Source organism: Pristiophorus japonicus, chromosome 1 (assembly GCF_044704955.1).
Source record: "Pristiophorus japonicus isolate sPriJap1 chromosome 1, sPriJap1.hap1, whole genome shotgun sequence".
Classification (NCBI taxonomy): domain Eukaryota; kingdom Metazoa; phylum Chordata; class Chondrichthyes; family Pristiophoridae; genus Pristiophorus; species Pristiophorus japonicus.
This window is the reverse complement of record NC_091977.1, coordinates 397234616-397252276: the sequence shown is the minus strand read 5'-3', so window position 1 is coordinate 397252276 and position 17661 is coordinate 397234616. Positions and strand designations below refer to the sequence as shown.

The 17661-nt window shown below is 42.1% G+C and overlaps 1 protein-coding gene across 3 annotated transcripts in view; it reads right to left on the bottom strand.

Moving 5' to 3' along the window:
* Nucleotides 1-17661, bottom strand: part of arfgef1 (ADP-ribosylation factor guanine nucleotide-exchange factor 1 (brefeldin A-inhibited)) — a 375012-nt gene that overhangs the window by 35058 nt on the left and 322293 nt on the right. For all 3 annotated transcript variants that reach the window (XM_070891344.1, XM_070891351.1, XM_070891358.1), the window contains 3 exons: nucleotides 14245-14401; nucleotides 12272-12411; nucleotides 5789-5957 (listed from right to left, as the gene is read on the bottom strand). In XM_070891344.1, coding sequence (XP_070747445.1) covers nucleotides 5789-5957; nucleotides 12272-12411; nucleotides 14245-14401 — 466 coding nt within the window. The remainder of the gene's footprint in view (nucleotides 1-5788; nucleotides 5958-12271; nucleotides 12412-14244; nucleotides 14402-17661) is intronic.

The window sequence follows — 17661 nt, the reverse complement described above, 5'->3', positions numbered from 1 at the left end:
TGTAAAACTGTATAAAACACAAGTGAGGCCATAGCTAGATACTACATGCAGTTCTGGTCACCACATTACAGGAAAGATGTGATTGCCCTAGAGAGGATACAGAGGAGATTTACGAGGATGTTGCCTGGACTGGAGAATGAGGAAAGATTGGATAGGCTGGGGTTGTTTTTGTTGGAACAGAGAAGGCTGAGGGGAGACATAATTGAGGTGTATAAAATTATGGGGGGCCTTGATAGAGTGGATAGGAAGGACCTATTTCCCTTAGCAGAAGGGTCAACAACCAGGTGGCACATATTTAAAGTCATTGGTCGGAGGTTTAGAGGGGATTCGAGGGGAATATTTTTCACGCAGAATGTGGTAGGGGTCTGGAACTCACTGTCTGAAAGGGTGGTCGAGGCAGAAACTCTCACCGCATTTAAAAAATACTTGGGACTAGAGTTTCCTCTCAAATCGCCCATTTACCGCCCAGAAATACAAGTTTCCTCTCAAATTGCTCATTAACCACCCAGCAGCAAATTCCAGTCATTACCGCCGGGCAGTATTCGATACTGTTCGCCCATATATTACCACCCAAAATGGAAGTTTCGTCATTAAGATCCTTTTACCACCGGACCTTAATACTGTCCTGAAAAAGCAGGTCTTACTGGATCTTAAGTGGGCGATATGGACACAGATCTGACAGGTTTGTTTGATATTGCACAGATCTTTATAGTTCTCCACAGTTATGTATTTTTAAATGGATTGTAATATTTTCTAATGTTAGGCAATAATATAAATGGTCTAATAAAGCCTCATTTACTCCTTTAGACTCTCTCACTCACTAGTCTCACTCACATTAGTCTCACTCACCACCCCCAGTCTCTCCCTCTCCCGCCCCCCCACCCCACCCCACCTCCACTGCAATCTCACTCTCTTTCCCCCACCCAACAGCGATCTCAGGCTGGCAGTCTCTGGCCTCTCGGGGGATGGAGCTCGACAGCCACACGCGCATGTGCACAACTTGGGAGCCGAAGATTCCCAAGTCGATAGGCCTCCTCTGCCGCACGCCGCCCGCTCCACTTCGCTCCTGCACCGCTTCACTGCCGCCGACATGGAGCATCCGAAAACCGCGGGAGCATGCACCAGCGGCATTCCAACAAGTTGGAAAAAACGCAACCACCGGAACACCGCTAAGAATTGGACAATGGCAATTTAAAAGGAAAATCCAGCCCTTGGATATGCACTTGAAGTGCCATAACCTTCAAGGCTATGGACCAAGAAGTGGAAAATGGGATTAGGCTGGATAGCTCTTGGTCGGCCGGCACGGACACAATAGGCCGAATGGCTTCCTTCCGTGCTGTAAATTTCTATGATTCTAATAAAATCAAAGTATTGCACAAAATAAGGGCAGAATGGACAACTTTAAAGTGGGAACTGAATTATATTTGTACACCCTGATCCAATTATCCCCTCTTTCTAACCCCACTTCATTTGAAGATCACACTGTTGACTCCTGTAGGCAAAGAAATAATAATTAATTATTATATTGTTCACAAATCTTACTGCCTGTTGTCGCAATTTTTGGTCAAGCTCGTGTGTTAAAATGTACCACTGTAAATTGCTGTGAACATTTCCCATTTAATTTTGCTACATCAAAAATCATAATATAGTTGCAGGCTCTGGTCACTAGGTATACATGGAGCAAGTTCTGAAGTCTCTCCCCTAATTCTGTCGCAACTTTGTATAAATAAAATATATCAACTGATTGCATACAATGCCATGAGCAATTTGCTAATATTTATACATGATACAAAATATATACAATATATAAAATACACACATTTGTTTGAGGTAATAGCGTTAATTGTATAAATTGATGGATAAATTATTTAGCTAGAATTGAGCTCAATTTACTATGTGCAATTTGAGTGTAATCAACTCACCTTTACTGAAAAAAATCTCTCATTGTAGTTAACACCTTTAATCTATTTCTGTAAGCAAAAGTGCTGCTCATTTCAAACTTGAGACAATAGCCTTGAGTAATATGCCAAGGTGATATCTCAAACTGACAAATTAATACCAATAGAGAAATTCAAAACTTTAAGAAATCCCTAAAAGCAATTGTGTTACTGATAGAAAAACTACTTTTTAAAATCATGAAGGTTTTAGATAGAGTAAATAAAAAGAAACGGTTTCCAATGCTGAAGGATCAATAATCAATTGCACAGATTTTAACTTTACTGGCAAAAGAACCAGGGGCGATATGAGGAAAAACCTTTTTATGCAACGAGTGGTTAGGATTTGGAATCGACTGCCCAATAGGGTGGTGGAAACAGATTCAATAGTAGTTATCAAAAGGAAATTGGATAACTCCTTGAAGGAAAGAAAGTGGAGGGATATGGAGAAAGAGCAGGGGAGTGGGACTAATTGGATTGTTCTTCAAAAGATTGTTCTTCAGAGTTGATAGGCTGAATGGCCTCTTCTGTGCTGTACTATTCTATGATTCTATACTCCATAAAAGTGTAATTATGTAGTAACTTCGAGTAATATAATGCTCTGACCTTACCTACCAGTAAATTATTTTTTTCTTGTCGGAGGAATTTAACAGGACTAGAAACAAATCAATGCGTTGACCAGTAGAGAATATATTAGATTAGAAAAGGATGACAGAGTGTCATCTTTCCATTTACGAGATAGCTACTAACTCAGTTGGAAACTGGTCAATATCAAGGACGGCATAAGTTTTAAGGTATTTGTACATATATTTATACGGTTGTGCATTAACGTGGAACAACATATGCTGTAGATTACTAGGCAACAGGGATCAAATGACATCAGAAATTGCAAATTCAGGTTTGAGCAGATTATAATTGTTATCTTAATCTAGAATTAAGGCAACTGCTTGTAAATTACCATCACAGAATATTTTTTAAATAACAGGGAACTCTTCCATGGCATTGCTCATGGTGAGTCAGGACACACTGGTGTAGATTCTTATCTTTGTCAGAGAACTCCCTGAGCACACCTGCTTGAAACATAGAAAATAGGTGCAGGAGCAGACCATTCGGCCCTTCAAGCCTGCACCACCATTCAATAAGATCATAGCTGATCATTCACCTCAGTACCCCTTTCCTACTTTCTCTCCATACCCCTTGATCCCTTTAGCCAGAAGGGCCACATCTAACTCCCTCTTGAATATATCCAATGAACTGGCATCAACAACTCTCTGTGTTAGAGAATTCCACAGGTTAACAACTCTGAGTGAAGAAGTTTTTCCTCATCTCAGTCCTAAATGGCTTACCCCTTATCCTTAGACTGTGTCCCCTGGTTCTGGACTTCCCCAGCATCGGGAACATTCTTCCTGCATCTAACCTGTCCAGTCCCGTCAGAATTTTATATGTTTCTATGAGATCCCCTTTCATCCTTCTAAACTCCAGTGAATACAGGCCCAGTCGATGCAGTCTTTCCTCATGTCAGTCCTGCCATCCCGGGAAATCAGTCTGGTGAACCTTCGCTGCACTCCCTCAATAGCAAGAACGTCCTTCCTCAGATTAGGAGACCAAAACTGAACACAATATTCCAGGTGAGGCCTCACCAAAGCCCTGTACAACTGCAATAAGACTTCCCTGCTCCTATACTCAAAACCTCTAGCTATGAAGGCCAACATACCATTTGCCTTCTTCACCGCCTGCTGTACCAGCATGCCAACTTTCAATGACTGATGTACCATGACGCCCAGGTCACGTTCCACCTCCCCTTTTCCTAATCTGCCGCCATTCAGATAATATTCTGCCTTCGTATTTTTGCCATCACAGTGGATAACCTCTCATTTATCCACATTATATTGCATCTGCAATGCATTTGCCCACTCACCTAACCTGTTCAAGTTACCCTGCAGCCTCTTCTCAACCTCCTCACAGCTCACACCGCCACCCAGTTTAGTGTCATCTGCAAAGTTGGAGATATTACACTCAATTCCTTCATCTGAATCATTGATGTATATTGTAAATAATTGGGGTCCCAGCACTGAGCCCTGCGGCACCCCACTAGTCACTGCCTGCCATTCTGAAAAGGACCTGTTTATCCCGACTCTCTGCTTCCTGTCTGCCAACCAGTTCTCTATCCACACCAGTGCTTTAATTTTGCACACCAATCTCGTATGGGACCTTGTCAAAAGCCTTTTGAAAGTCCAAATACACCACATCCACTGGTTCTCCCTTGTGCACTCTACTAGTTACATCCTCAAAAAATTCTAGAAGATTTGTCAAGCATATGATTTCCCCTTCATAAATCCATGCTGACTTGGACCGATCCTGTCACTGCTTTCCAAATGCGCTGCTATTTCATCTTTAATAATAGATTCCAACATTTTCCCCACGACTGCTGTCAGGTTAACCGGTCTATAATTACCCGTTTTCTCTCTCCCTCCTTTTTTATATTAGCTACCCTCCAGTCCATAGGAACTAATCCAGAGTCGATAGACTGTTGGAAAATGATCATCAATGCATCCACTATTTCTAGGGCCACTTCCTTAAGTACTCGGGGATGCGGACCATCAGGCCCCGGGGATTTATCGGCCTTCAATCCCATCAATTTCCCTAACACAATTTCCCGCCTAATAAGGATTTCCTTCAGTTCCTCCTTCTCACTAGACTCTCGGTTCCCGTATTTCCAGAAGGTTATTTGTGTCTTCCTTCGTGAAGACAGAACCAAAGTATTTGTTCAATTGGTCTGCCATTTCTTTGTTCCCCATAATAAATTCACCTGATTCTGACTGCAAGGGATCTACATTTGTCTTCACTAATCTTTTTCTCTTCACGCATCTATAGAAGCTTTTGCAGTCAGTTTTTATGTTCCCAGCAAGCTTCCTCCCATACTCTATTTTCCCCCTCCTAATTAAACCCTTTGTCCTCCTCTGCTGAATTCTAAATTTCTTCCAGTCCTCAGGTTTGCTGCTTTTTCTGGCCAATTTATATGCCTCTTCCTTGGATTTAACACTATCCTTGATTTCCTTGTTAGCCACGGTTGAGCCACCTTCCCCGTTTTATTTTTACTCCAGACAAAGATGCACAATTGTTGACGTTGGGTCATGGATGATAGATCTGCCATAGCCTCCCTGATAGGAATTTAAAGGTCCAATCAAATGGGGCAACATCCGACCCATTCCCCCTTCGGCATAAATATGACTTATGCCCTATCCAGCCCTGGAATTTTGGGACCATAATATATGCAGTTTGGTGGATTGATTGTTCTATTTTCTCTCTCAATTTTCAAGAATTGTTACTTAAATCCCTGGGATGTACTTTGCCCTGAACATACCCTCCAGCTTACGCTATTCTACAAAATACACGTTGTATTGCCCTGTATTGCATTTTTATTATGTTTTTTGGTAATTGTTGGGTGTCAAAGTGGGAGACAATAGGTGGCAGATTCACATGGCTATAATTGCAATCACTTTTAAATTGCATATTATAAATAGCAAACACTGCATATATTATAAACGTTTACAAAAAGCACCATAACTACAACTAGAATTGAAAGAAATTGAAATTAGTATCATAAGGAAGCGTAGAGTAAAACCAGCATCTTACCACTATTATACCACATCATTGTGCAAATATACTGTGTCATAGACGCTGATGAGCATACTTCTTTTCAAACGTTTTGCATTATCGATTGCTTCCAACATGAATTTTCATGACTGTAGTTTTGATGTAGATCAATTTCTCAGGCCATTTCTACTGTTCCTGTGGTGGTGGTTAATGTACGGCTAATTTCATGACAATGTTATTAGAGAAACATTACACACCTGCTTTCCATAGTGCAGTCCTCTGTTCATTGTTAGAATTAAAGGACTTAGCAAATCGATGAGACTCGAGTAGGCAGTCTAGAAGTTTAAAAAGCTGTTTTGAAGTTAGGTAGTGATACATTCCTTGGTCTTGCTTTTCAACATGTACATCAGTGTCTATTGCATCTCTCTGTAAATGATAAAAGAAAGCACTGAATTTGCTTATTCTCAATATCAGTTCTGACCTTACAAGTCTTTGAACAGCAATACAAAGCAACATTGAGATTTCCCAATGAGTGGTATGTTCATAACCTCCACTATACACCACTAAGACACACCACAGAACTCGAGCCCCGATTTTCTGAAAGTGGCAAAAATGCAGTCCAGCTGTCCCATGAAACCTGTACTAGCAGCCAATGGGCAAGCCAGGCTGAATTTCCAGATCAGAGTCACTCTCCCCCTACGCCTAATTTGAATAGATTAATGGCACATGAAATCCTTACCTAGAAAGCTTGGCTTGTAGCACACTTGGCTGCAGAGTACAAAATCCAATGAGCCAGCAGCTACTAAACAGCTACAGCTTGCTACAGGGTAAGTTGTGGTGGTGACATAAAAGTTGACGAATTATTACCAATTGGGCAACACTGCTACCTTTGATGTTGAAGGGTTGGCGGTATGGTTGCAGGAGGTATACCAAAGAAATAAAGGAGAACTTGCATTTATAAACAATATTTCACATCCTCAGGACGCCCCAAAGTGCTTCACAGCCAATGATGTAGGCTTCATTGATAATGGATACTGATGTGTCAAATTATGTTTTCACTGCTAGATTCCATCTGACTACATGAGTGCAAATCCTTGCTATTCATGTAGGCCATGGGATTGAAATAAGGAACCCTGATGCCCATATGGCTGCCATTTACAATGCCTTGCACTCCCTGCCACCTAGTGAAAGCTCTATGCCCTGTACATTCCACATCGAAAGGGAAGAAGGTGTTGACCTAGCAAACATAATTTGTCATTTATTTGATACAAGTGTGTACTGTGGCACATATTCCTAGTGGTGGCGTGGAAGGATCAGGTTGCTCAAAAGTTAAAGCTGTGGTAACCTTCACTTCTATAGAAGAGCTATCCCTGTTCCACATGTCTGCAGGTCATCCTGCAGCAGATGGTACAACTTTGTGATAATTTGGCTTGTGAAGTGGTGGCAGTGAATTGACACCTCTGACACGTCCAGGTAAATGTGGAGGTCCAGGAGTAATGACAGGTGTGGAGAAAACACCTCGTCTTTGCACCTGAAATTGTTGACTCCTTGTGAATACCCCATACCTAAAATGCAACATATATGGAACCCCTAAAGGAAAACCCACCCTCGTCACTTTGTACTGTGCGATTTAAATGTCAGCAGCAAACAAGAATAATGAAGGTAAATATCAGCAGCATCAAAAATCTAAAAATGGTGGACTAATCTGAAAAATGTAACGCAGAGAGCAAAATAATTACCATCAATTGAAAGACATTAAAAAGCCTACTTAACCAGGCTAGGTCCCAAGTCTCTCCTTATGGGCAAGGTGTACACTATGAGCAAGGTGCATATTGTGGGCCAAGTCTTATCTAAAGTTGCGAGATTTGGTATGGAGCACATATAATATAATTATTTAAATGAGGTTGTTGTGCAGTCCATTTTCACCTTTATTTGGCCGCTGAAAATTATTGTCTAATGTGAATTGGGCATGCAAAGTTGCATTTCTGATTTTGCGTGCCAGTAGCAAGGAATCTTAGGATACGGGGCTTAAAAGTGCAAAATAGAAGTCAACCTAATAGGGGTAATTCTGTGCTGTTAGCAGGGATGTCACATTCACAGAGTGAGCGAGCAGGCTACAAGATTATAGGCTAATTTCTCCAGCATGTGATGCTTGGCAACATGATTTCTTGCTGGAGGCACTCGATTGTGAAATTGCCCCAACTGTAAAAGCTGCAGTTTTTGATCATAATCCCACCTTTAAAAAAAAGTCCACAAAGGGCCAAAATACTATTAAGTCTGATGAATAACAATTGAATGATAAATTACAAAATGGGAACTGCACCTCTCACCAGAAGTCTACACTTACAATTTTTTATATTTTTCATAAGACTGCCAATAGAAATTCGATTGGCTACTAACCCCAACAGTGAGAGGTTAAATTAAGATCAACAGCTGGTCACATAATCAGAAAAAAACAGGCACCGCACATTTCTAAAGGCTATTTTCATTGCATGTTTTTAAAATTCAAGTTCCTCACATCATCAGGCAACAGAGGAACCAGTCAAGCTTAACTTTGGTAACCTTAAATTATAACAGGTGATTTATAACAGGCAAAGCCATATCAGCCAGAATGTTTATTTGTTAAATCGCCACTATAAAATAATAGTATTGGTTGAGTGGAATTGCTTGCATATTATATTTGCAAAGGTTAGTAACATTTTGTTACGAATAATTTTTCTTACTAGTTATTTAATAAAATTATTCTGGTTTTAATTAGTTCTTAGACATTATTACATGATACTTCCCTATCAGTGACACCTCAAGACACACAAAACAGATTTCTTCACCTTGCAGTGACAACATATCAAAACATTGTAAATCTAAACTCCATAATTTATCACTCTTTTCATTTCATACTATTTCTCCTTTAGCAGTTGGCACCTTTCATTTTAAGGTTCACTCCTTCAGCACTTCTGGTAGAAAAGCAAAATGTTTCATGGATGACCCATGTGTAGCATACCTCTCCAGCTATATTCAATCCCACATTAATATTTAGTTGCTTGAAGTTAGAAGTGTTCCCTGGAAACATGTGATATCTTATATACATTTGCCCCTTTCTACCTCTCCCAGATTTTTCTTTGAGTGGTAGTTGCAGGCAAGTGTAACAAGGAGAAAAGTTCTACATTCTGATTATGTTACTTGCTAGATGCACTAGAAGACGTCTGGAAAAATTGTAAAGGGGTTAGAGATTTCCCATTGACTAATGGTTTCTCCATTGACTTTGATTCAGCAATTAATGATTACTTACACAATTGAACAATGGACAATGTTCCAGCTGGCAAAAAAGTCCTGCAGCTTTCCTCCTCTTCCAAAATGCATGAAGTGTCACCCCTGGTATTTTGTGTGGTATATTTGAATTTATGCAACATATTAAGATGTAAAATGCAGTAGCTCTTATTATTCAGGAAGAATGAAAGTATAACTCAGAAGTCAGGTCAGCCATCTAACAAGCTGATATTCTCCAGAGTTATATTTCTGCTCTTGTAGTAGTTCATGATCTCGCCATAAACATGCATTTAGAATTAAGTGCCAGCAGTGATGCTACTCGAGTCAGAGGGGCCAAAATTGCCCCCCTCTTTAAGGTCCATTACCGCCTCTAAGAGGGATAAGATTTCAACAACCGGGGGCAGACAGATGGATCGACCCATCCTAAATTGCCCCGGGGCGGGAGCGGAACAGGTTTCTGCACTGCCTGTGCTGCCACCCGTCGGGCATGCGCCGACCCCCTTTCCGTCCCGCAAGGGCAATTGCCCCGTGTGAAATTGCCCCGCGGGAGCAGCACCGTCGGCGATCGGTGCCACGGTCAACTTTCCCCTGCGGCACGTCCACCCTTTGAAGGGGATGGCACGCTGCCGCCGCCCCCAATTTATTTTAATTGTCAGCCGACTCCGAGGTCGGCGCGACAATGGTGGCCAAGGGTTCGGCCGCCAACAGGCAGCCTGGCACCCCTCTTGGGTACGCTAAGAGGCTGCAGGGTGACTTGGACAGGTTAGGTGAATGGGCAAATGCATGGCAGATGCAGTATAATGTGGATAAATGTGAGGTTATCCATTTTGGGGGCAAATACACGAAGGCAGAATATTATCTGAATGGCGGCAGATTAGGAAAAGGGGAGGTGCAACGAGACCTGGGTGTCATGGTTCATCAGTCATTGAAGGTTGGCATGAAGGTACAGCAGGCGGTGAAGGCGGCAAATGGTATGTTGGCCTTCATAGCTAGGGGATTTGAGTATAGGGGCAAGGAGGTCTTACTGCAGTTGTACAGGACCTTAGTGAGGCCTCACCTGGAATATTGTGTTCAGTTTTGGTCTCCTAATCTGAGGAAGGACATTCTTGCTATTGAGGGAGTGCAGTGAAGGTTCACCAGACTAATTCCAGGGATGGCTGGACTGTCATATGAGGAGAGACTGGATCAACTGGGCCTTTATTCACTGGAGTTTAGAAGGATGAGAGTGGATCTCATCGAAACATATAAGATTCTGACGGGACTGGACAGGTTTGATGCGGGAAGAATATTCCCGATGTTGGGGAAGTCTAGAACCAGGGGACATAGTCTTAGGATAAGGGGTAGGCCATTTAGGACAGAGATGAGGAGAAACTTCTTCACTCAGAGAGTTGTTAACCTGTGGAATTCCCTGCCGCAGAGAGTTGTTGATGCCAGTTCATTGGATATATTCAAGAGGGAGTTAGATGTGGCCCTTACAGCTAAGGGGTTCAAGGGGTATGGAGAGAAAGCAGGAAAGGGGTACTGAGGGAATGATCAGCCATTATCTTATTGAATGGCGGTGCAGACTCGAAGGGCCGAATGGCCTACTCCTGCACCTATTTTCTATGTTTCTATGGGTACCGGGCTGCTGGCCCAGTTGAAACCCTCCCTAGTGGCCCAGTGGACCTAACTAAACTAATTGCAGAGTTCGCAGTGGCCCTCCCCTTTAACTGAAGGAGAGAGACGTTGTGATGCATAAGCACGACGCAGCACATCTGCGTCTCGCAGACGTCATCAGCGCAGTGCACTGATGACTCGTAATGCTTGCCGCCCCGCTCCAACGGCATTTCCACCCCTCATCACCGCCCCGACTGGAAATAGAAAACAAAGAAGTGAATATCGGTCCAATCTCCACCCTATGGATTGGTGGGTGCGCCTACTTTGTGGTCGGGGGGCAATTTCGGCCCCATAATCTTATGAAAAACTGATAACTTAGTCACACCTTTTCAAATGTTGTAGTGTGGGCATGAAATGTTGTAGTGTCAACTGTAGCTCAGTGGGTAGCACTCTTGCCTTCAAGTCAGAATGCTGTGGCTTCTCATACCACCTGAGCGACTCGAGCACAAAAATCTAGGCTGACACACCAGTGCAGTGCTGAAGGAGTACTGTACTGTCAGAGGTGCTGTCTTTTGATGAGACGTTAAACCAAGGCCCCATCTGCTCTGAGGTGAACATAAAAGATCTCATGGCACTATTTTGAAGAAGAGCAGGGGAGTTATCCCCAGTGTCCTGACCAATATTTATTCCTCAACCAACATCACTAATACGGATTACCTGGTCATTATCACATTATTATTTGTGGGAACTTGCTGTGTGTAAATTGTCTATCGCATTTGCTATATTACAACAGTGACTACACTTCAAAAGTTCTTATTTGGCTGTGAAGTGCTTTGGGATGTCCTAAGATTGCAAAAGAAGCTATATAAATGCAAGTCTTTCTTGTAGAATAGAATGAATAATCCTCATTAAGTCAGCTTTATGAGAATTTAAAGTTCCGCCAGCAAAATAACATTTATTTTATGAGCATGTTAAATGGCTGACTTGACTCTCATGTTATATTGCCGCTATTGCAGCACTGCGCGTCAAAACCATGCATGAAAGCCTTTCTAAATTTTTTACCGGGCTATACATGAGCAGCAGATGGCTATTTCCTTTGCAGCCTGCTTAGCCCCTTGTCTTCAACAGGGGTTAAAATATTTTCACAGAAAAAATAATGAAGCAATATTCCAAAATAAATATTAAAATGTGACAGTGATTAGAGCTAAACTAATCACTTATTTAGCAATTAAAGTAATGTCAGCAAACCAATATTTATTTTATCAATTTACCCGATAGCTAAACTGACTCCCAAATTATGCTTCTGCTCTTGCGACACTGTGCATCCAAACCCACTTAGTCAGAGACCTCTTAAACCTTCTACTCAGGGGAAAATTTAACTTGGGGGCACCGTTAAATAAACTAGAAACCAAAGGATAGCAGAGTTGTATTCAAGATTGTACAATTACAAAACCTCATACTGAATGATAATGGTGCTGTTTCTACATCACAACAGATCCTCAATAGTTACTATGCTGCTACAATAATCCCGCGTTTGAAAGGTTGCGTAATGGTAACAGGTTGTCTAATCAGAATTAGGATAACAAATCTTATCAGAATTAAGATTTTAAATGATAGTTTAGAAAAAAATATACTAACAATGTCGTTACGGTATTAGAAATAAAAACACATACTTTCAATTATACAATTTCAACTCAAGTGAAACATTAAACCAGTGTGTTGCTTTAAAAGCAGTAAGTTCTAACAAGATAATTTTTCACAAATGTTGAATTTCTTTACATGCTTTTTTTGTAGGTTAGTTACCGTGAAATTTCCAGTCACCTTTCCAATGATTAAAAAACATTTCACTTTACAAATAGTTAATAGTTGACCTATACCTGAGCTGCAGCCAAGTTCTCAGCATCCTCCTTTTTGCTGGTTGCAGGAAAGAACACAATATTGTCGATTGTCTGAATTAACTCTAGCTGGACGACACATTTAATGAGAAGTGCAGCAAACAACTTCTGCTCTGGTACTCCTGAAGGAAGAGCATGGATTGTTTATATCGATCATCATTTCTGTTTTTGAACAAATGCAACTGAAAATGTACACAGTAAATCAATTATAAATGCAGGCTATACGGATTATTTAACAAGTGAACTGTGAGATATTATGCAAGTATATTTATCTGTAATATAAGGCTTAACTCAAGCTTTATTCTGTGATAATTTCCAATCTTTTGTTTAAAATAGTTGCAGCTGCATGCTGACTGCAAATCAACTGTTACACAAAAAACAGCTGTTATAGTTTATGAACTTTAGGGGCATACAGATTTCATCACTGCTACCTCTTCAAACTTTTCTTCTCCCTTAACCTCTTCGACTAAAGGCCATGATTCATGCTGTGGTATGGTTCCACAGCACTGGCAGTCCTCTGGTTCCTCACCCTTTTGCCCATTCCTCAAGTATGAGTCCAAACAGCTAGGCAGTGAATACTATCAGGCTATTTATCATTGAGGGGTGGGAAGTAATACAGACAAGCTTGATCTTGTCCTTGCCAAAATCCTACATATTCTATTCCAGCAGGGATCGATGGCTAGCCCATTAGTAGCCTGGGATGCTGAGGCCATGTGCATGTGCCTATAAATCCAGCCCAGCTGAGATTCACCAACTCAGCACACCTTCTTGGCCTGTGTGGTGCAAAACCACATGCACAATGCATCTAGCACGACGGGAAGCACCTCTTGTGTGTTTAATATTGCTGTTGGACAAATAGTGTAAGAACTTAATTCATGGAACTCCTTTGCATTACAGGGGAAAGCTGCGCATAATTTCTAGTGAACAGGGCAGGCTTTGCAATTACAATTCAATGTAGTCCAATGGAACATACTATTCATCCATATGGGGTAAAATAAAATTAACTGTAAAGCCACCATATCAAAATTCTTACATCTTCAATGGAGAAAAACTGGGGGAAAAATGGAATAAATGCGGTCTTAAGGCGCCAATATCACCTGGGCCTTAATTTTAGCGCCGGAAGTAGCAAAATTGATTATTAGCACCCTAAGAGTGGAGTGGAGCGCTAAAGGAAGCATTCCACACTTCTCTTAGGGCGCTAAGCAGCAGTGCTCCTGAAGTTCTGGCGCTAAAAAAACAGCACACTAAGAGAAGGATCGCTGCAAAATATGAAAACTGAAAATAAATTACAAATCACCTATTTTAAACATCAGGCACCCCAAATAAAGTAATATCACAGCAAATAAAAGGAAGTAAAATCACTAAAACTTACCTGGCACACTAATCCCTTTCATTAGTGCCCCGGGACAGCTTTTCACGGCAGTTTTCTCTGGCGAGATTAGAGCCGGCCGCTAAGGCAGGCAAAAACATTGAAATTGGCTTCTGTGGCGCGATAGGGACATTCCACACTGGTGCAACATTCCCTGGCGCTCACTATTAGCTCCGCCGCTAAACCCCAATCAAGTTGGTGAGCGGGTGGGCGCTAAGCTATTCAATTTTTCACCCCATCTCTTTAGTTACATAAACATACTGCAATAACGATTTTATATAGATGCATATTCTGGGATAATTTTGGTTCCTATTTTGGTGATGCGGGAGGGAATGCATCTGGGAAAAGATGTTAAATGGAAGGAAAATTAATCCCGGTCAATTACATGCATATCCAAACAGCAAGTTATGTCAAATACTGGCACAGGTTTGGGTACAGACTGATTCCATATCCTAGCAAGGAGTGCTTTGTGACACAGTTAGAGAAGTGCGATTATTTAAATTGGGCAAGGAATCCAATATGTAAAATCCTCATTACATTGTTAGGCAAACATTGTTTCTTTTAACTTCGCTTGCCAACAGCTTACTTGATGGTGTCTTAGCTTTAGCAGCATCATCACTGGCATTGGATCCAAGACTAAACTGGCTCTGGCGCCAATCTAAAGGATACCTCTCTGCACTGGTCACAGACTGTTGGTCATCACCCTTACTCAGGATGTCCACTGACTTCTGAGAAACAGCATCCTAGAAAGGCAAATAAGCAAACAATTTCAAATAAAATTGGATTTCTATATTGAAGAACCAAAATGCAGTGTTATTTCAAACTGAAATTTTTACACCTGACTTTTTATTTTCACAGTTTTATTTCATGCCATGCACAACTCAACTGCCCAGGTCTAAATATAACTGTTGCTACTACATATAACACTCCAAAGATTTTATTAGTAACAAATCAGCAACCAAACTGCAGATTAAACAACTGCCAGTGTCTTACTGAAAATTGAATAATTTAATATTGAGTCTTGCACTCATGGAAGAACACCAATAACGCCAATCACCTGTAGAATGCTCTCTATGTATAATGGGCCAGAATTTGCGGTGAGATGATTGACCTCCAACAATCACAACCATCTTCCTTTGTGCTAAGCATGACTCCAGCCAGTGGAGAGTTCCTATTGACAACAATTTTACTAGGGCTCCTTGATGCCACACTCGATCAAATGCTGCCGTGATGTCAAGGGCAGTGACTCTCACCTCACCTCTGGAATTCAGCTTTTCTATCCATGTTTGGACCAAGGTTGTAATGATATCTGGAGCCGAGTGGTCCTGGTGGAACCCAAACTAGCACTGGTGAGCACTGTCAACGACACCGAATATCACTTTGCTGATGATTGAGAGTAGGTTGATAGGGCAGATTGTCCAGATTGGATTTGTTCTGCTTTTTTGTGGGCAGGACATATATGGGCAATTTTCCACTTTGTCGGGTAGATGGCAATGTTGCAGTTGTACTGGAACAGCTTGGCTATTGGTGCAGCTAGTTCTGGAGCACAAGTCTTCAGCACTACAGCCGGGATGTTGTCAGGGACCATAGCTTTTGTTGGATTCAGAGTGCTCAGACGTTTCTTGATTTCACATGGAGTGAATCAAATTGGCTGAAGACTAGCTTCTGTGATGGTGGGGACCTCAGAAGGAGGCTGAGATGGATCATCCACTTGGCACTTCTGGCTGAAGATGGTTGCAAACGGTCTAGATTTGACTTTGGCACGTGCGTGCTGGGCTCTGCCATCATTGAGGATACGGATGTTCATGGAGCCTCTTCCTCCCGCTAGATGTTTAATTGTCCACTACCATTCACGACTGGATGTGGTAGAACTGCTGAGCTTTGATCTGATCTGTTGGTTGTAGGTTTGCTCAGCTCTGTCGATAGCATGCTGCTACCGCTGTTTAGCATGCATGTAGTCCTGTGTTGTAGCTTTGCTAGGTTAGCATCTCATTTTTAGGTTTGCTTGGCGCTGCTCCTGGCATGCTCTTCTGCATTCCTCATTGAACCAGGTTTGGTCCCCTGGCTTAATGATAATAATAGTGAGGGATATGCCAGGCCATGAGGTTACAGATTGTGGTGGTATACAATTCTGCTGCTGATGGCCTACAGCACTTCATGGATGCACAGTTTTGAGTTGCTAGATCTGTTCTGAATCTAACCTATTTAGCATGGTAGTAGTGCCACAAACCACGATCGAGGGTGTCCTTAGTGTGAAGACGAGACTTTGTCACCACAAGGACTGTGCGGTAGTCACTCCTACCAATACGGTCATGGACAGATGCATCTGTGACAGGAAAATTGGTGAGGTCAAGTAGCTTTTTCCCTCGTGTTGGTTCTCTCACCACCTGTCGCAGGCCCAGTCTGGCAGCAGTGTTCTTCAGGACTTGACCAGCTCGGTCAGTGCTACCGAGCCACTCTTGGTGAAGGACATTGAAGTCCCCCACCCAGAGTACATTCTGTGCCCTTGTTACCTCAGTACTTCTTCCAAGTGCTGTTCAACATGAAGGAGTACAGATTCATCAGCTGAGGCAGAGCAGTAGGTGGTAATCAACAGGAGGTTTTCCTTGCCCATGCTTGACCTGAAGCCATGGGTCTTCATGGGGTTTGGAGCTAATGTTGAGGACTCCCAGGGCCACTCCTTCCCAACTGTATACCACTGTGCTGCCACCTCTGGTGGGTCTGTCTTGCCTGTGGAACCAGACATACCCAGGGATAGTGATGGAGGAGTCTGGGACTTTGGCTGCCAGGTATGATTCTGTGAGTATGACTATGTTGCTTGCCTAGTCTGTGGGTCAGCTCTCCCAATTTTGGCAGAAGTACCCAGAGGAGGACTTTGCAGAGTTAACTGGGCTGGGTATACCTTTGCCGTGTCTGAATCCGGTGCTTAGTCCCGTTTTATTCTTATCGTATTTCCTAGCGGTTTGATACTACTGAGTGGCTTGCTAAGCCATTTCAAGAGAATAGTTAAGAGTCAACTCCATTGCTGTGGATTCAGTCACATATCAGCCAGACCGGGTAAGGGCAGATTTCCTTCCCTAAAGGACATTAGTGAAACAGTTGGCTTCAGACAATCCTTTAGTTTCATGGTCACCATCACTAATTTTCCCCCCCCAGATTTTTTAATTAATTGAATTTAAATTCCACCGCTACCATTGTGTAAGGAAACCTCCTGCTGATTACCACCTACCACTCTGCCTCAGCTGATGAATTGTATTTTAATGCCTTCATTAAAGTTTTTACTTGAAAGCCTCAGCCTCTCCAAAAAGCCTGTACTTGGACTTGATATTTTTGTCGAGAGCTGTGACTCTGATTAGAATTTAGATTTTACAGCCTGAGCATGTGCAATGAACCTAATTTCCCAGAATGCATCAGCACATAACATAAGAAATAAAAGTAGGCCATTTAGCCCCTCGAGCCTGCGCCACCATTCACTATCATGGTTAATCTGATCTTGGGCTCAGCTCCATTTCCCTGCCTGCTCCCCATAACCCCTCACTCCTTTATCGCTCAAAAATCTGTCCATCTCCCCCTTAAATATATTCAATGACCCAGCCTCCACAGCTCTCTGGGCAGAAAATTCCACAGATTTACAACCCTCAGAGAAGAAATTCCTCATCTCAGTTTTAAATAGGCGACCCCTTATACTGAAACTATGCCACCTAGTTCTAGATTCCCCCATGAGGAGAAACATCCTCTCTGCATCTACCTAGTCAACCCCCCTCGGTATCTTATATGTTTCAATAAGATCACCTCTCATTCTTTTAAACTCCAGTGAGTACAGGCCCAACCTTTCTTCATAAGTCAACCTCTTCATCTCAGGAATCAACCTAGTGAGCTTTCTCTGAACTGCCTCCAAAGCAAGTATATGCTTAAATAAGGAGACCAAAACTATACGCAGTACTCTAGATGTGGCCTCATCAATACCCTGTACAGTTGTCGCAGGACTTCGCTGCTTTTCTAC